The 18,889-nt window shown below is 46.7% G+C and overlaps 2 protein-coding genes across 3 annotated transcripts in view; both read left to right on the top strand.

Moving 5' to 3' along the window:
* Positions 1 to 9,692, top strand: part of MTHFD1 (methylenetetrahydrofolate dehydrogenase, cyclohydrolase and formyltetrahydrofolate synthetase 1) — a 42,776-nt gene extending 33,084 nt beyond the window's left edge. Inside the window, exons 23-28 of the mRNA XM_040600602.1 lie at positions 654 to 754; positions 1,654 to 1,831; positions 2,859 to 2,966; positions 4,173 to 4,325; positions 8,509 to 8,617; positions 8,784 to 9,692. Coding sequence (XP_040456536.1) covers positions 654 to 754; positions 1,654 to 1,831; positions 2,859 to 2,966; positions 4,173 to 4,325; positions 8,509 to 8,598 — 630 coding nt within the window. The 3' untranslated portion in view covers positions 8,599 to 8,617; positions 8,784 to 9,692. The remainder of the gene's footprint in view (positions 1 to 653; positions 755 to 1,653; positions 1,832 to 2,858; positions 2,967 to 4,172; positions 4,326 to 8,508; positions 8,618 to 8,783) is intronic.
* Positions 9,693 to 12,651: 2,959 nt separating this feature from the next.
* Positions 12,652 to 18,606, top strand: AKAP5 (A-kinase anchoring protein 5). Of its 2 annotated transcripts, none has more exons than XM_040602377.1 (2): positions 12,652 to 12,727; positions 13,998 to 18,606. In XM_040602377.1, the coding sequence occupies exon 2, from the start codon at positions 14,652 to 14,654 to the stop codon at positions 16,227 to 16,229; it is 1,578 nt and encodes a 525-aa protein (XP_040458311.1). In that variant the 5' UTR covers positions 12,652 to 12,727; positions 13,998 to 14,651; the 3' UTR covers positions 16,230 to 18,606. The 2 variants fall into 2 exon arrangements, with proteins under 2 accessions (XP_040458311.1, XP_040458310.1); XM_040602376.1 differs by having other exon boundaries at positions 12,667 to 12,719.
* The last annotated feature ends 283 nt before the right edge of the window (positions 18,607 to 18,889 follow it).

The following is an 18,889-nucleotide window of genomic DNA, read 5'->3' as shown; positions in this document are numbered from 1 at the left end:
TGATTTTGTTCCACACACGCCCCTTCTTTGCAAGCAGAGAGGAAAGCGAACTGAAGTCTGAGCTTCTATCCTTGTGCAGTGAATGGCAGTGTACACTTGGATTATTGGGTTGGTTGTCTTTGCATTGTGGCAGCTTTTTCACTTGTGGGGCTTCTGTATGGATTATTCTTTGCATAGGAAGGTATGAAATGTTTGGGTTTCCATGAGTAGTCTCTGATGCTGCAAAATGTAAATATGCATAAACCAAAAGCTGTTGCCATAGACTTCAAACAAGTGTCATGAAATTCACACTAATGGTATTTAATACTTAAAGACAAATGTGTCAGAGAGGAAAATGAGACTTTACTGTGGGGAATTAATGAGCCCAGGTGTTAACTTACTAAGAATAACAAAAAATTGGTAAAAAGTGATTTCTCTTACCTTGGGTTGGCAGCTGAAAGCAGTGATCATTAGAAGTAGTCATTCCCTTTGCAGTCTTCCATCCAAGGGGATGCCCTGGTCTGGACTGTTCAGAAAGCAGCACTGGGGATTTGCAGTTGTGGTTTCATCCCCATTTTGATGTTTTTATCATTAGCTGTGGGTGTAGTGAATTCAGAACAAAAGTTTCACTGCCCCGGATAAAACGTGCTTCCTGCTTGCTTTCGTCTTTACAGAATCTTCAACTACTGGCAAAAGGCTGTAGTAACCTAAACAAGCAAATCCAAAATGCACGGATGTTTGGTGTCCCAGTAGTAGTGGCTGTGAATGCTTTCAAGTAAGTGAGCTGGGATGTGGAAATGATGCATGAGTATAAAATTGTGACACTTTATAAATATGTTTGTTTTCGGTATTGTTTATATATTGTTTGCAGCATTTTGCATTGTTGGAAGGTGCTGAATAAATAGGGGACCTCTGCTTGGTCATTTCAGATGCATTCATTAGTTCAAATTAGCTTAAGATTTTATGACTATTACAGCCTGACAGGGCAAATTACTGTGGATGAAAGGTGCCTGTCATGATGTGGAATCTAAGCTCAGAATAGATGGTGAGGTGCCAGTGCTGCCGACCACGCTGTGTTCACTGGTCTGCTATATGGAGTAATTATGCCCCGCTGAGAAGCATTTCAGCTCTGCACGTTGCACTGCTCAGGAGATAGCATCTGTGTGTGGTCTTTTTATGCAAGCAGAAGGGCTTTGAACTGGTGTGTAAAGCTGATGCCAGCTGAAACAGTGTAGCCAGCTAAGAATTCTTCATTTGGAACAAATGCCTCTTGGCTGATCTAGAGAAATTGTGGGGTTTAGCTTGTAGTGTGCACATGATATAGCACACCTTAGCATCTCTAAATCAGCAATACTAACACCTTTTTGAGTTTGCTCACAAAAATAGGAGTTGCATTGTTGATACAGGACAGAAACAGCAGAAAGTCTGGAACACTGCTCTGTCACTAACCATGGGTTTCCCGACCTACCTGTTGCTGTCTGCTCCTCTGTGGAGTAGCCTCCTCCACCAAGGTGGAGAAAGCTGTGGTAAATAGCCCCTCAGCAGCTTCCTGATGGCTGGATTCTACGATTGCTTTGAACAGCTTCTGGATCTTGTCCAGAGTGGAAATGGTTAGAACAGTTAATTTACTGCGTGTGCATTCTGGTACAAATGTGCAAACTTTTCTCCTTTCAGAACAGATACAAAGGCTGAACTGGCCCTTGTAGTACAACTGGCAAAGGAAGCGGGAGCGTTTGATGCTGTGGAGTGCACTCACTGGGCAGAGGGAGGTAAAGGAGCAGTTGCACTGGCCCAAGCTGTTCAGAGAGCATCGCAGACACCAAGCAACTTCAGGTTCCTCTATAACTTGGAGGTAAGAACTTGCACTTATAAACTTTACTTGGTTTCAGTACCTTAAGTTGCTGAAGGCTAGCTGAGAGGCTGCTCTGAGAAACAAAAATTTGGGGTTTAGAACATAACACTTATTTCACCAGCCTCAAAGACCTAGTCAGTTCTCGTTGTTTTGACTATCCAGTGAAATACCATTTACTTTTGACACTGAAAGATGCTACTGTGACTGTGCTAGAGGTTTCTACCATGGCAGTCGTGTTCCAGGTTTAAGGGGAAGTTTAGTTCTTGAACCTGAGGCATGCATTCCCATCAGAGCATGGTCTGGAACAAGCCTGACCAAACTGTTACTTAACTGCAGAGATTCTGGGTGCACTTGTGGCTCAGGATGGGAATCTATACAGGCTATGGAACAGAGTTTGTCCATTTAAAACTTTTTTTTCTCTCTCTGCAAGTAAGGGTTATGGAGTCACACTGCAGATTGCGGGGGGGGGAGTGAAGAGAGAGCATGTGTATTTCTAATGACTTTGTACATTAAGCAAATTTGATAGATGACTTAGAGGTGATGAAGTCATTGTTAGTTCCCAGGGTATGGCCTGCATCCTCCTTTAATAGCAAGCACCTATTCAAGAGCCTAATGAGGCACAGAGATGTGCCATTAACTTGTATTCCCTCAAATTATTTTTGTCCACTATTTGACTTAGACTTGAGAGAGAATAAAGGTGCCTCTTCTGCAGTGGGGGTAGTTAACTTGTAAGCACAGCTTATAAGAAATACTGTTGTATCATTTTGTTTCTGACTGTGGTAAACTACTTTTGCTCTCGTACCAAGAGAAACAACAGCAACAAGATAAATGAAGCCTGTTTTGAAAACCCTCAAATTACTGTATAGCTTTGTTCTACAGCAAATGGAAATGGGTCTTGTGCAGGGCCCATGTACAGATACAACACACGTGGAGGATTGTGAAGCTGCTGTAACATTATGGCTCTTTGTGGTTTGGTCACACTGACTTGCCTGTCTTTTTTTTTAATTAATATTATTATTTTTCCTAGCTCCCTGTTATAGATAAGATCAGGCTTATTGCAAAGCAGATCTACGGGGCAAGTGACATTGAGCTGCTTCCAGAAGCACAGGAGAAAGTCGCCATGTACACTAAGCAAGTAAGTTTTCCACATCACCTGATACCAGTGGTGCTTTTCAGTTAAAATGTTCATATTGAACAGTGATGGTCAAACTATGCGTGAAGGGAATCATCACTCAAATCATGTCCTTGTCCAGACTCATTAGATGCTGCTATGGAAGAGGAGGTGGTATGGGGAGGAAGAAACTGGCTCTGGCTTCTAGTGGAGGAGGCAGGACTCATCTGGCCCACCATCACATCTGTGATGTGTGTGGGGAGAGAAGTACCGGAGGACTGGGATCTTTCTCTGCTGCACTCTCCAGTCCTTCAATGATTTGGGAGTTAGGGAGCTACAAGTGGTCATGCTGATGCTAAATATTCTCTGATGGGTTTTTTTGTATCTTTCTCCACTGAGTTGTCTGATCCGTTTTTGAGCCCGTGTGGGCTTTTGGCAGTCACAGTTGTGTCAGGATAAGAGTTCCACAGGTGTTAAAATACTTCTGGTGGAAAAAACTTCTACGCTTGTAAGTTTTGCACCTGGCATCTGGTTGTTGAATTCAATGCTTTCTGGTTGTTGTGTTGCTTTTACTCTTCTCTAACATAATATTCTTGTGAATTTACCTGCTTCTGTATTAATGAAGGTCTGTAAACGGCTTTGAAGTGTGAGAACTAGCCATTCTTTGTTTACAGTGTGCTTGAGTAATTTTGCTTTTGCAGTCCATTTACTACTGGCATGTATGGTTTCTCACTTTCATTTTTCTTGTATATTCCTTTACAAGTCTATCAAAATACTGTAGGCATGAAATTGCCACTTACTCATAACCTGCAATTATATTGATCAAACATTTCTAATTAACTGACCTCAGCTGAACAAGAACTTTAGTTCCGAGCTGTTTAATGTTTTGGGAAGAGAGTTGAGAAAGTAAGTTAGCTGTCAAGGTTGTGTATCCAACGCTTCCATACTATTAATTTTTGCCTCAGTTGGATGTGCTGGGGGCCATGGTGGTTTGTTCTTTAATACTTAGCAGGGGGGCAGGGAGAGAGTTTGAGAGAGGAGGAATGGAGATGAAGAAATATCAATGAATCTGGCAGGCTGTGGATGAAGGTGAGGAGTAAAACGTTCTGATAAAATGTCTGATGTCTGTAGTGGATGGCAGAACAGAGCAATTACCTTTGTGTAAAAGGAGGGGTTACTGTTTTTTCACTTATTTCTCTCCTCTTTCTCTCTTTTCATTGCTTTTCCCAGGGATTTGGAAACCTGCCAATCTGCATGGCTAAAACTCACTTGTCATTGTCTCATGACCCTGAACAAAAAGGAGCACCTACGGGTTTTATTCTGCCAATCAGAGACATTCGGGCCAGTGTTGGTGCTGGATTCCTGTATCCACTAGTAGGAACGGTATGTGATGGAGTGAAACCCTCAGCTGTGGGCTGAGGAGAAAAACAAAAACAAAATGTGCATTCCAGTAAACAGTTACTTTTAAGTGTCTTAAATTAGGAGAGTCCTTGTCATTTACAGTTGATGTTTTAACAGTCTGCTGTACTAGATACCCTTAATAGCTGTTTTTTCCAGAGGCAGGAGGGTAACTACAATAGACAATCCGACCATTTGAATATTTACCAAGCCCCTGTACTCCTCAGGTCCCACATCTCTGTCTTCCTGGATTCTGAGGAAAGGGTGAGCTCTGTAACTTAACAAATTCTGGGAACTGCAGCCTGGTAGAGGGAAAGAGAGAAATCCTTGGCCCACCTAACCGCTGTTGTGACTTGGATTCCTGATGAAAATACTTTGCAGTATTGCAGGTGAATTCTGTGTACACCTGCAGGTCAGGGTAGAACAAGACAACTCCTGCACAGCTTACAAAACAACAACTGTTGATGATATACCTCCAAAGAGAAACTGACCTGTACCGTTAATCATCTGTCGGTCTCCCTTCCCTTTTGGGTCTCAAGAGTTTTGCTGACCATCTGTTTGCTGTTCAGCTTGCCTAAGTTCCAACAATTCATTTCACTGTGCCCTTGAGTTTTTAGTTTCTGTTCTTTGACATGATTGGCATAATGTTAGCTGAGAGGAGAGAGAGTAGCTACAATGGAAACAGGATCCTGGAACAGTGTTAATATGTATTGCCTGGCAGAAAGAGGAGCTACCTGAAAAAAAAAATGTTCAGGTTTGCATCCAGAGAAAGAATGTTAGGATGAAAGCATCCACTGGAAATCTTATCTCTTCTGGACAAATGTTAAGTAACTTGTTAGAATATTATAGAGGATGGAGCAGTTGGAGCAAGCAGCTCTGTCTTATTTTTTGGGCCTGAACCTTTTTATGAAGTCTTTATGGCAACATGTTTATTTTAATAAGCTTTCAAAAGCACTAAGGGTGCATGGCTCAGATGATGAAACTTGCTGATTTAAGTGTTGAATCCCTTCTTCAAAATGCCGGCTCGAGCCAAATAGAGGATATCTTTTTCTTCTAATTCTTAAAAAAAACAAAACTAAACAGGCAAACAAACAAAAAGTAGGTAAGGGTTTCCAGATTAGCCAACATAAATAAAATAACCGCATACTGATTAATGTCTGGGTCATCCATCTTTTTATCAAGAGTAATGTGTGTTTTGGGATAAAATGAAAGATAGCGTGCTTGTTCCTGTTATTAATGGCATTTTTTTTGCAAGCCAAGATTTAAGCCAAACAATGACTTCTTATATATATATATTTTTTTTTTTTCCAAGTTCTGGAGAAGGAAAGGGTACACAGCATTAATGAGCTACACAAGAGAGAAAGATGTTTTCAGACATTAAAACTAACATCTTGGCTCTTCTTCCAACGTCTTCTGTTTCTATGAAGTTGGACTCTTTCCTTTCTGCTCCCTTCCCACGTTCCTAATGTTTTCTTGGACATGTAGTAATTCATGGTGTTAGTTCTGCCCGAATTAACAGTAAGTCTTCCAGTTAAGGACATGAAGATCAGTCTCCTGTGGTGCCTACAAAGCCAGGGAAGAGAAACAATCCAGGGCATTTTGAATCTGATCACTATTTTAAACCCATTCAGCAGGAGGTGTGTTAGCCTCAGAATAAATTTTTGGCAGCAGCCATTGAACTGAGAGCTGAAAATGCAGCAAATACATAGCTCTATGCAGAAGTTTTTATGAGAAATTTGAGGTGAAATTAATCAGCAGTGCATGTGTATTCTTTTTATCTGAAGTTAATCACAAAGATATATCACCTCTTTTTTTTTTTTTTCCTCAGCTTCTCAGTTTTGGGGTTTTCCCTTTCTGGCTCAAAGTTGAAGCTGTTGTACAAAATACTTTGAGGTTTTAAAGGAATTATAATTTCAAAGATTATCTAGATTTAACGTGAAATTAATTGTTGGAGTCAGATTGGTGGGGTTTCTTGTATTGCTGATGAATTGAAAACAAGTTATTTATTCAGCTTTTGGTTTTGGTGTGGGGTTTTTTTTCCCTAAATGGCGCTTTGTTTTTTTTTTTTTTTCTTTTTGGTGGAAGTTCCACAAGTGCAATAAATAATACATGCTTAGTTGTTACTGATTTTATTTGAAAACTTGCAAGGGGATTGAGAGATCCATGTGGTCTTATTTTTTCATGTAAGTAAATAGCGTGAATTGCCCTGTTCTTTTTCAGCACATGCGGTATGGAAGGGGAGGAGGATAATGGAGGAAAAGTTCCATTTCTTAAGCTCTGAAAATAACTGGGGCATTAAGCATTGTAGGCACTTGTACAGAAAATTAGTAGCCTGGATGGAAATTATCCTGTACTGCCTAGAAATTCAGGGTTTAAGCATTAAGCCTTTAAGATAAGTAATAGGTAGCAGAGTAGCCACTGTGGGCTGCCCTATGGATAGGAAAGGAGGAAAACTGACCATTCCTTTCAAACTAGAAAGTGCAAGAAATAGTAAAGTCAGGCCCATCTTCAGCAATGTGGCATCTCCTGCTCTACTGAACGTTACTGTCTCAGCTCCTGCTGTGGCCCTCTGAATCGAGTCTGTAGGTGGAGATCTGCAAAGCTGTATGATTCTTCAGGGATATGTACATAAATAAATTGGAATTTTCTTGCTCTGCATGACTGGAGGCTGGCAGCAACTATGGTGAGAGCAGGGAAAACCCCTCCAGGCACTTTGAATCTCTTAATACCTTGGCTCTTGAGGGCAAAATATTTATACACCTAAACACAAAGACAAGGAACAGGGGTCTTCTCTGTATCCCTCCATTCTCTGTCTGGGAAAGCAGCAGCTCTTGACAAAAAGCTGGTGCAGTCCTAGAATTCATTAAAAAGAGTAGACTTGAAATGTTTTTTACCTCCGCTTAAGCCATGCAAGACCTGCAGTGGCACGGTACATATGGGACTGGCGTTAGCGCTTGTAAACAGCTTAGGAAAATGGGACGGGACTCCAAAAGCTCCCTGAACAGTTTTGAGAACTGCGGAAGACACCTAGCCAATAGAACTTTGCCTTCTTGCTGCTTAGCTTATAATCAAATGGAAGACTGGGCGGTAATTTGATTAGCGTGCAAAATACTTGCTCCGGGAGAAAATACCAGGTTGCCAAAGAGATCTTTAATCTAATGGAGACAGGCATAACAATACTGGTGGTGAAAGCTGAGGCCAGATGATGCAGATAGAAAATAAGACCTTGAATTATTTTATTGAAGGGGTCAGTGACCACTGGCACAAACTACCAAGTGCAGCCACAAGTTGCCCACCTTTGTAGAACATCCACGTTTAGCCTACATGTGCTGCTGGGCTAAATGCTGAGTTAGGGAGGGGGAAATCGTGTCAGCTGCATTAGTGAATGGGGCCAAGTGTAGTCCCTGCTGGCCTTGTGTTCTGTGGCTCTGAAACTGGGTACTCAGCAGTGGGACAACTGGAGAGGACTGGGCTGAGGCAGGCATGGTGCTGGCAGCTGTTTTGCTAGCTTCAGTTCTGCCACTGCCTTCTGACTTGGATGCTTCAGAAATGTTCTAGTCCGGAGAACTGACCTCTCCATCTCTATTTGAGCTTTAGCCCAGTTAAAAACAAAAAACCAAAACCAAACCAAACAAAAAACCCACCCACCCACCCAATTTAAACTCTTCTCAACAATAATTATTCCTAAGCATTTAACACTTCTAGACTCAAAGAATTCTAATCAACTGAGACTTTACAGTCAGCAAAGTTGTATTAAAACATATATCCTCATTTTAATAACCAGGGAACTGTCACAAGTAGTTGTCTCACCGCAGCAAGGTCCATGAACTCTCCTCTAACAATTAACTGGTCAGCTGGATATCTAAGTAGTTTGCCAAATCTTGGGCTCAGTCACTGGCAGAGGCAGAAGCCAAACTAAATCCTCATCGAAAAAAAACCCCCCAAAAAAATACAAAAACCAAAACCCACAGATCTGTCTACTGAGCCAGGAGTTGCTGATTCTCCTGGTGTGCTTCAAAATGGTACGTGACCATCATCAGCTAGTATCTATGTGTACAAGCAGCTGCATGAGCTGTTGCCATTGTAGTCTTCAGCAGTGAATTAGTATTAGATCATCTGCATGAAACTGCGCTGCTTCCATCTTAACATTTTATCTGTTGTTGTGCAGATGAGCACTATGCCAGGACTTCCTACAAGACCCTGTTTCTATGATATAGACTTGGACACAGCGTCAGGAGAAGTAAAGGGGCTCTTCTGAAAGGAGCGGTTAACCAAAGGTAGGTGCCTTCTTGAAGGCTTCAATATTTGGGCTTTATTTCTCATCTTGAGATAATGGAGTTAAGCCAACCTCGTGCCATATGTTTCCAAATGGCATTTGATTAGAATTCTAAAAGTTGCCTGCAGTACTGTAAAATAGTAATGAAATATTTTTATTTTTTTTAGCTCCCAGAAGAACACCTGATGAGTCATGCAAATGGAACTATGCCCTGATTTTATTTTTTTTTTTTAAGTAAAAACAAGATATGACTGAGAACATAGTGCAAGAACTGACTGGAAGGAGGCATGCTAAAGCATCAACCACTTATTCTGTAATGATTTTTAAACTGCTGCGTCCCAAGCAGCACTTGACACATAAAGCACGCTTCCTCTACAAACATCTGGCATCACAGTTGTAGCTGGAGTATCGAAGCTTGGGTTTAGTGACCTCTTTTGATTCAGTGACATGATTTTAATAATTAAAAACCCTAAAGCTGGAGCTCTTTGAAACCATTTTGGGACATAACTGTCTTAACCATAGGGGTTTTGTAGCATATATCATCTTTGAAAATCTTGTATACTGGATATTCCTGTTTGCCATACTGAATTCTGTATTCCATTTCTCACAGTGTGGGAGAAACAGCTGGGCTCTGAAACTCCACCAGTGTCATTTAAAAGAGGGAGCAAAGAGGAATTCCCCTTGCTTCGCATCTCTCGCCAGGAGTGCTTACCCTGGCTTCTGCTGTGAATTATGCCTGCAGACACCTGAGCCACATCAAATTTCCTTTCTAGAAAGCCCAGCTGTGACGATAGAAATCAAACCTCTGGATATCAGATCTGTAGGGACTGGATCTCTGGCCCTTGTCTGTGGCTTCTGCCAGACGTGTCTTTTGAACGATTTTATGCTCAACAATAAGTACACTTACACTGTTGACAAGCCTTGTTTCCTAAGGTACCTTTTTGGTGAACAGAGAACTTGAGTAGTGATCAGGTCACTTGTAGTAGGTTTTGTCAGCAGGCCAGAAATCATTTTGTAATGTAAAAATGTTGTTGCTGCCAAATTTTTAACTAATACAAATAAACTGGTAAATACTTCAGGTGCTTTTTGGGTTCTAATGTACGCACTGAGATTACTGAAGTAGAACTTATTTCTGTGATTAATTGTACACAGCAGCAATCCTTGTATTGACAAGTAGGAGTGATTATTGCAGTAATAAGTTGCCTGCAATGCACCACTGTGTGTGTGCATTTAATCTTGTTTCCTTTCCTAGAGGATGTGTGTCATCTATAGGAAACAAACTACCTGGATCTGAGATACTTGCAGTTGACAGTAAAAGATCTGAATTAAGACTTGCAAAGCCTATGTGCTTGCATCAGAACTGAATCTAAAAATACTCCAATTTTGGTGAGAACTGGAACATCAGGATGTAGGTGTGCACCAATGTAAGGGCACATCTGTAGTATGCAGATACTCTGTGTGTGTGTGTGTATATATGGAGAGAGAGCGAGATCTGTATCTCTCAAGTTATTCAGGAGGGGAGAATAATTATATAGAAATTACCTGGTTGTCACAGAAGCAGACGGAACAGCTTAAATCATCATAAGAACATTTGAGATATATCCACAACCTTCTAAAATTTTCTTTTTGATGGTATTCAGCTGAGGATTTCTTGGCAGCTAGGTTTGCCAGAGCGCACCCAGGCCACTTTTGGGGGGTCAGAAGGGGTGTTCCCCACATCCTGCCCTGGACCCCACACCTGGCTGGGTGCCTCTTCACCTGCGGCACCTCGGTCAAGCCTTCCCTTCAAGCAAGTGGCCAGAGCTGATGCTGCCAAATCTGCTGTCAGTTCCTGCATTTAATCTCTCCTGCTATACTGCTTTCCTCTGAGTGCTCTGTGTTCCACCTTCATTTTATGCTTACGAAAGATGGGATAAGTGCAAATTTATGCTAAGATTAGCCTCCTTTTCGTTTAGCATGAGATCATAGGCATGTGCTTGAGAGAGATGGTTCAAGAGGTTGCTGGTCCAGCTCCTGCAGTGAGGCAAAGAGTGGCTCAGGCATGAAACTCTGTCAGGATTTGCTATGCATGGCAGAACTGATAGCAACAAAGTGTGGAGGCCAAAAAACAGCCCCAAGCCTCTCTAGAGGTTAGTGGGGAATGGTTTTCTAACCTGTGCTTTCAGCCTGCTGGGATGTGAGCTTTCCAGTGTCCCTGCTGTATGTCTTGCAGGACCGATGCACAAATAGGTTGTTTTTTCTTAACTCTCCTTTGCAATTAAGTATGCAAGCTAGTTCTCATGCAATCAAATGGGACACAAAGGACAGTTAATTTCTTCTAACTGAATATTGGAAGGTTATCTTCTCTTCCTGTTGCCTAGAGAAAAAACTAATTATGTACAAATTTGTTCTCTGTGGGCTATTTGTGGGCCCAGAATCCTTAGATGGTTTTATGGGCATCCGTTCCCCCAGCTGTGCTGTGATGAGAGTCCTACATCACATCCTGTAAGAAATAAGATTTTTAGTTTTGACGGGTGTTTTTTGGTGGACTAACAATAGAGACAAAAGAAAAAGGAGAAAGTGTTGTTTGTCTGTCTTGCTGCATGTCACCAGCACTTTGGTGCTGGTCCCAGAAAGAAGACCAGAGCATACAGCTTAGCCAGGATCTTCTTTCAAGCTTATCCCTCTGACCAGATGCTCCGCTCGCTGCAGCCCCGGTTTGTTTCCCGTGCACCATAGCCTGCGGTGCTGCCGTCTTCCCCTGGAGCGGCAGGAATAATTGTATTCCATGCGAGGTGTTTCTGAATGGGATGGAGGAGAGCCTGCCTCTGTCTCGCCACCCCCAAGGCAGCCCGCATAGCCCACCTGGCTCCTGCTGCCGGCTTTCCTCCCTCCTGCCTCCGACTGGCTTTCTTGCAGAGGCGGGTTGTAATCAGGACCCACCGGCCACCCTGGGGGGAGATGCCATTTCCAAATGAAGATGCAAACGCATCTCACAGGGGAGCTTTGGAGAAGGCAATTCATTCTTGCTGGATCCACATTTCTGCCCCACTGGCTAACGTTTCAGCCCGGTGAACCTGCTCTGTAGCTTTTTTTTTTTTTTTTTTCCTCCAAAGAAGCCAAGGCGGGGTAGCACCTGTATTTTTCTAAGGCTGGCCTACACTCGGACCACCGGCACGTTCAGTGTACTGCTTCACCCAGCTTCCTCTGCGAACCTGCTGTGAAGCAGTTTGTGTTCTTAAAACCTTTGTGGGCATCAGTTGCTCCTGGTGGGGGTGAGTGGGGACAGTCAGGCACCTCGACCTTTGCTTGGGAGTCCTTTTTCCAGAGGGCTTCCCCTCAGTCCTGACAGTTGGAGATGCAGGGTTTTTTAAAGTCTGATCTCAGGTGCTTTGATGAAAAAAGGCATGAATGGAAGAGAACCAAGAGGCACTTTCTCCGGTGTTTTGGGCAAGGCAAGGATTAGTTTAAACCTAAACTAATTTAACTTAGTTGTCCTTGCCCAGCACCTCAGAAGGTGTAGCTCCTGCAGCAAGCCAGGCAGCGTTTGCTTAAAGCTGCAAGGGCTTCAGGTGGGACACAAAAACAAACCACAACACAATCCAGGTGTGGAGAGGGAGACCCCCCCCCTTCCTTCCCACCCAGCCAGGCAAAGGCCGGAGCTGCCAGTGGCCCCTTCCCGCGGGACCCTGCCTGCTCTCGGCGCATCCCGCTGGCCCCGGACCCCCACCGGCCCCGGACAGGCTTTCGCGGTTTGCGTGTCTGCCGCTACCGTGCGCGACCTGGGAGGGTCCCTGGGGGGATGCTGCGCTGCGGGGGGGATGCCAACCCCCGGGCAGGGAGAGAGGCGGCGGGGCAGCGGGGTGCTGCCCCGCAAGGAGGGGGTGCCGTCCCGCCGGCGGGGCTGGGCCGGGGTCCCGGGCCCCCCTCCGCAGCCTGCGAGCAGGCGGCCGTAAAGCGGGCCGGGGCCGGGGGGCGGGCCGGGGGCTGGCGGCGGCAGCGGGCCGCCTCGGCGGGGGGCGGGGGGCTGCCGGCAGCGCCCTCCCCGCCGGCCCGGGGGGCGCGGCTGCGGCGGAGGCGGCGGCGGCGCAGCGGTGCGGAGCGGTGCGGAGCGGGGGCCGCAGGTGAGGAGGTGAGGGCGCGGGGGGGGGCGGGGGGGGGGCGGCGGGCGGGGGGCGGGGGGGGGCGGGGGGGGGCGGCGGGCGGGGGGGGGGGGGGGGGGGCGGGGGGTCCCGGCTCGGCCCCTGCAGCCGCGGTGGCAGCCCGAGGAGCCCCCCCATCCCCTCGGAGGGGTTCGGCTTGCGGGGGGTCCCCCTTGCCCGGGGCAGGGGGGGGCGGCGGGGGGGGGGAGCTGCGGCGCCAGGCGGCCCCCAGGACCCTCTCCAGGTCGCCCCCCAGGACGCCCCCCAGGACGCCCCGGGCTGCGGTGGCGCCGGACTCCGGGCTGCTCCGCTCGGGGTAGGGCAGCTGCGGGCTTCGCTCCCGCACACGCGCCTCAGCCAGCCTTGCTCGTTTGCTCCTTAAAAAATTAAAAATAAATTAAGAAATGCAATCAGCCCGGCGGGGGAGCGCGCCCCGCCAGAGCCCCCCTTTTAATGGTCTCACTGCTGAAGGGCAGAGCAGGGACTGCTGTGCCGGGAACTGCCTGGAGTCCCTCAGCCGGTCCCCCAGAAGTTGGGCTGTTTGCAGGAGCACGTTTTTGCGTCTTTATATCCAAAAACGTTCTGGGGATGTTTTCAGGCAGCGCTTTTTTTTTTTAATTTTATTTTATTTTTTTCTTCTTTCGGTAAAGGGTGACATGTATCTTACAGTCTCATCTATCTGGTGAAGACATGCGGTGTTAATTGAGGTTGCCATGGAAGGCATGCACGTAGTATAAATAAGCGCCCTTCTTGCCATGTGATTTCGCTTTTGTATTCCACCAGCCTCCTTTTTGTATTCTGTGTTTTTGCATATTGTCATATGGTGCATTAAAGATAAAAATATCTGCTGTCTCAGGGTGTAATTTCCCTAGCTGGAACTATGAGTGCATATGGAGCGGTGGGGGAAAGATTTAGCTAACCGTAGGAGAAGGAAATATATGCGTGTGCATGCATAATACATATTTGCCATAATATGGGCAGTTAAAAAAAAAACACCCAACAGTCCCCTTTTACCACACAAAATAGCGAAATATTATTTTCTGTCGTGGAACATCGCTGGGTTGACGTCTTGGTGGCCCTATTTTCCCTTTGCATATTGATGCTAATTAGTGGGAAAAACTGCTATAACACATCCAGGGGCAGAACTGCTTTTCCAGTCCTGGTCCGCCTCCCAAAATTTAATATTTTTTTTTAAAAAGAATCAATACCTTTTTTTTTTTTAATTGCTTTACAGGTCTTACCATTTTTGTTGTGTTACAGATAAAAGATGGAAGCATTGGCCATGCTTCGCAGCAAACCTCATACAACCTGCAAGGGGAACTGAAGCAGAAAGCCAAGCCGAGACAAAGCAGCATCTGACCTTGTCACTGGGGGGCAGAAAACAGCCACTGGCTGCCGCTGGTTTTACTGGTGCTCCGGTCAAGCTCCCTCTGCAGTGTGGAATTGCAGATAGCTCAAACAGTGCAAGTTCTTTCCAGGTCCTTGGGGTGAATAAAAATTGTTAACTCTTGCCTTGATTTGTCATCCTTTGGGGGAAAAAGAAAAGTAATGTCAGACTGGCAATTAAATAGTCGTGCTGCTAGACCGAGCACAGCTTGAAGTGGGTTGTCCTGGAGGTGAGAGTGACTCTGGCCAGCAAAGCCAAGGAGAAGCCTGTTCAACATCACGTCTACCCAAAATTCCTTGGAGAGGTGATGAAGTGAGTAATAAGGCAAAGTGGGAGTTACAAAGCAGATGCGGTAGCTTCAGCAGAACTTCTCTCCGCTACCATATCCGCTCATGAAAAAGCAACTGATGTTATTTTGAAAACAATTTGAGTAAAAAAATCCGCTTTGAGCATCTTTGCAGTTCTTGTGTCTGATGCGTTAATCAAGAAAACTGGTATTATAATGCAAATGAAGGAAAAGAGTGAGTATGGTGAAGGCAGCTAAGGAAATTCAAATGGAGAACCCAAGAGAGGCAGAGACTCACAGCACAGGGGCAACGTGCTCCCCGTCAGAGGAACGGGCAGAAAAACCCTCCATGCTCTGTTTTAAGAAGCGGAAGAAGTCCTGTAAGAAGGGGCTGGCCTTGAAGGATGTGTGTGAAGGAGCCTCAGAGGAGAAAAGCCAATGTGTCAGCGCTGACCAAGGGGAGGCAAAAGTTTCTCATCAGTCGCGGTCCTCGAAAGGAGCCTGGGCAGCCATCAAAAGCCTCGCAAGACCTCAGAGGAAGCAGAAATCCTCATCGCGAAAGAAGGTGCCCTCCGATTCCCAAGTGCGGCTGGAGGTGGATGCTGAGGAGGGCTGTGTGCAAGGCTTCCCAAAGAAACGGGTGAGCTCGAGGGTGAAGATGCCCTGTGTACGGTTCTCCAGAGGCAAGAAAAAACCCAGCCCCTCTGAAGCAGTGGAGGAGTCGGAGGGCAGCGTTCAAGCAAATGAAGTGATGGGCATTTCAAAGAAAACTAGTGAAGAACCAGAGGATTTGGCCCCAACAGACAAGTCTGAATCCTTCAGCCCAGTCTCTGCAGAGGAGGACCAGGATACAGCAAAGGAAAGTGCCAACTCTGTTGGAAAAAGTGAGCCCTTGACAGAGCCCACACCTGATGCAGAGGAGGAGGACCGGGATACAGCAGAGGAAAGTGCTGACTCTGTTGGAAAAAGTCAGCCCTTGACAGAGCCCACACCTGATGCAGAGGACCAGGATACGGCAAAGGAAAGTGCCAGCTCTGTTGGAAAAAGTCAGCCCCTGACAGAGCCCGCACCTGATGCAGAGGAGCATACAGATGCAGAGGAGCATACAGAGTGTACCGCTCAGTCAGAGATAACTGATTCAGAGACAGTTAATGAAACAGCCCAGGAAAAGCTGCAGGAGGAGAGCCGACCCCAGACCACAGCATGTGCAGAAGGCGGGGAGGTTGCTCCCGAACCACCCGTTCCCAAGGATCAACCCAGCAGCACCCCTGAAACCACCGAGCTGCAGGAAATCCCCAGTATCCGCAAAGAGCTGCCCGAAGGGGATGGATCAGAAAAGAGCATAATTCTTCCTGAGGAGCGCAAAGCTGAAGAGACTGTGATGGATTTCAGTCAGTCAGCATTTAAAGATGACGCAGGGAGTCTGCAGGGCTGCTCCAGCCATCAGGTGACATTAGAAGCAAATGTGGGCGCCGGCGTCAGCATTGTCATCACCGTCACCGAAGCTGAGGACTCTGACAACACCGACTCTGACCAGGCCTATGAACCGTCCCCAGTTTTGCACCGAAATAAGCAAAAAGGGAATAAAAAATCAAGCAGGAGCTTTGATTTTGGTAAAAAAGAGGGCCCTGAGGCTGGTGGCGACCCCCAGGCAGAGGAGAAAGGTCTGGGTGACCAGGGGCACAGAACTGGGGAGCAGTATGAATTGCTCCTCATAGAAACCGCGTCTTCCCTGGTGAAGGCGGCCATTCAGTCATCCATAGAGCAGCTGGTCAACGAAATGGCCCTGGAACAGAATAAACACAACAGTTTTCTGTGATGGCAGCGATGCCCCCCGAATAAAGAGTACAGGGAGTGATTTAAAGCTCCGCTTGGCCTGGGGTGTGTGTGGAGAGCTCCAAGGGCTCCCGGGGCTGAGGTGTAGTTAATTCTGCATGTCCGTTCAGTTGTGTGTCTGTGTGAAACGGATCGTGGGACATGGGGCAGTCCCATACGTACAGCGTGTCCCCTGGGGCTGGAGCTCCGGGCAGTGCCGGTGGTTGCAGCTGCAGAAAAATGAAGGTGTTGCAGTGACTGTTTTTTCATTTATTGGCATCCTTATGTCAAGGCCACATTTCTGCCGTCATCCATGCTAAGTTTCCCTGCTGTTCATGCTGTAGATCTATATGTGTTGTGCATTTAGGGAAAGGTCCCGAGAGGCAGCAAGCGCCCAACCTACTGCTGGGCTGGATTCGGGGCACGTTGGATGCGGCTGGGGTTCACTGGAGACAAGGGAGGGTGAAGTGACGGCAGTGTTAACACGAAGATACCGATGCCAGACAGGCTCAGGCCAGTGTTTAGTATTGCAAACAGGTACCTGCAAGGTACCGATGCCAGAAACCATAGTCGCCCCTTGCGTTGCATGGAGGTGGGTGGTTGCAGTGAGCTGTGTTTGTCATTCGGCCTCTTCCCCCGTCACAAGCAGCCTATGCATTTCCAGACACGTTAAAGCGCAGCATCAGCGGCTCGCCTTGCTGACCCTGGGCTGCCTGAATGCCAAGAAAATGACAGTGCTTTGCTGGCGGGGGGCAGGGGGGCTGTTCTCGCACCATTAAGCTCAATGGGCAAAATTCCCGTCAGCATCAGCGGCGCAGGCTGGGCAGGAGCGCACTGCTGCAGGCAGCCCCTGTCCTTCGTTCTCCTTCCTCCGTGGTGAAGCTGTCCTCGTGGTGAAGCTGTCCTCGGCTGTAGCATATTTTTGATATATGGCATGTGATATAAATAGCAGTGAGCTGCATGCGTGTTAGCAGTCAACTATTGCCTCTGTGTTGACACAGTTTGGGTAGCTGCGATGCGCTGCCAGCCCTGGAATTGATTGGATTTGGTCTGACCGCTGCTGGCATCCCTGGGTGCTGGCAGCGCCTGTCCCGCACGGCTCCCCCCGCGCTGCAAAGCCTGCCTGACTTCAGTGAGCCCGAGCATCCCATGGGAAACGTGCATTACAGCCGGCTGGCTGCCGCCGGGCTCTGGCTGGCTCTGGCACGCCATGTAGCTTGCTCTGAAACACGTTGGGAAATGCCAAAGCAATGTTACCGAAGTCCTCAGGGAAAAAATCTGGATGTGAGGGCCTGGGGACATGGCTGGGAAATGCCTGGATGGGCCAGTCGCTGTCAAAACCCACAAACTGCCCTGCTCCGAGGGGGGTTGCACCAGCATAGCGTGTGTGCAAGCATCGCCTCTACCTACCAGCTCTCTGAGAGAAAGGAGCCTTTTAATAATTTGGGATTGCATCTGCGCAGCTGGGATTTACGTACAGCTGCAGGCAAATCAGCCTGTTCTTCTGAGAAAATTCTCCTACGTATTTCTCAGCCAGTACAGAAACAGCAGCCGCACTCGGCGGTTGCTCACTGACCATAGGCGGTGCACGAGATTTCCCTTCCCAGCGTAGGATTTGGATCCCTGTTAAAATACAAGGGCTGTAAACTTTCCCAGTACCTGGTGTGCAACCACGTTTTAAACTTCGATAAAGCATCTCCATTTTTACAAGAGGACTGTGAGCAGTGAGTGCCACCGCTTGTTTCTCTGCAAGTAAAACTTACGAAAAATCAGAGGATGTTAAAAAAAAAAGCATCGTCCTGTTTTTTGTGAATTGGTTCCATAAGTTCTCAGATACCAATAATTCCGTGTGTACTATTTTAATGGCTTTGTACTTCGTACTACTCCTTCCAGGTATTATGCCATAGCTTCGAAAGGGACTTTTTAAGACTTTTCTATGTACCTTTGGAGCTGCTGCAGCACCCTGAGAAGAGCCATACTGGCGCCGGAGGTTGCTTATGGGATTGCACTGGGCACGGCAGCAGGTCAGCGCTGAGCAATGGGCCACAGCGGCTCTGTGCGGCCCCACGGGTGTCAACTGCGGATGAGGATGTCTGGGCTCTAGTAAAGAAATACAAACTGACCCTGTGGGGCCAGGCTGCCCTGCTCTGCCAGCCCACTAAGCAGTTTTGGGAAGGTTTCATGTATTTCAGTATTGCCTTTTAGGCAAAACACATCTTCAGAAGAGGAGGAGAATGGCAGAAATGCTTTGGTCCAGCCTGGCCCCTGCGACTGTTGCTCTGCATCCAGCGTTGTGTTTGCATCCTTTCTGTGGCTGTTTTTTCCCTGTTATAGCTCTACATATAACTGATGATTATTTCATTAAAGTTGAATGTACCTGTTGTTTTCTTGCCTTGTGATTGAGTGGGCAACTAAGGAGAGATTTTATACGTGAAAGGATAAACTCACAGCGGTGCCCTGTTGTGTCCAGCTTATTCAGGAAACCATATGGTGAGCAGAAAGAAATCTTAAAGTTGGTAGCGGACCTGAATTCTTTGGAGGCTTGCTCCTCCTGTGCTCTTTTTATAAGGTTTCCTTTCGGTGGATGACCAGTCATTTCCACTGCAGAGTCCTGGCTGCCCAGGGGCTGCTGTGAAGTATTTGTGAAGGATCACAAATCTCCAG

Source organism: Falco naumanni, chromosome 7, assembly GCF_017639655.2.
Source record: "Falco naumanni isolate bFalNau1 chromosome 7, bFalNau1.pat, whole genome shotgun sequence".
In the NCBI taxonomy this organism is placed as follows: Eukaryota; Metazoa; Chordata; class Aves; order Falconiformes; family Falconidae; genus Falco; species Falco naumanni.
The sequence above is the reverse complement of the archived record's forward strand: the minus strand, read 5'-3'. Positions and strand labels throughout refer to the sequence as shown.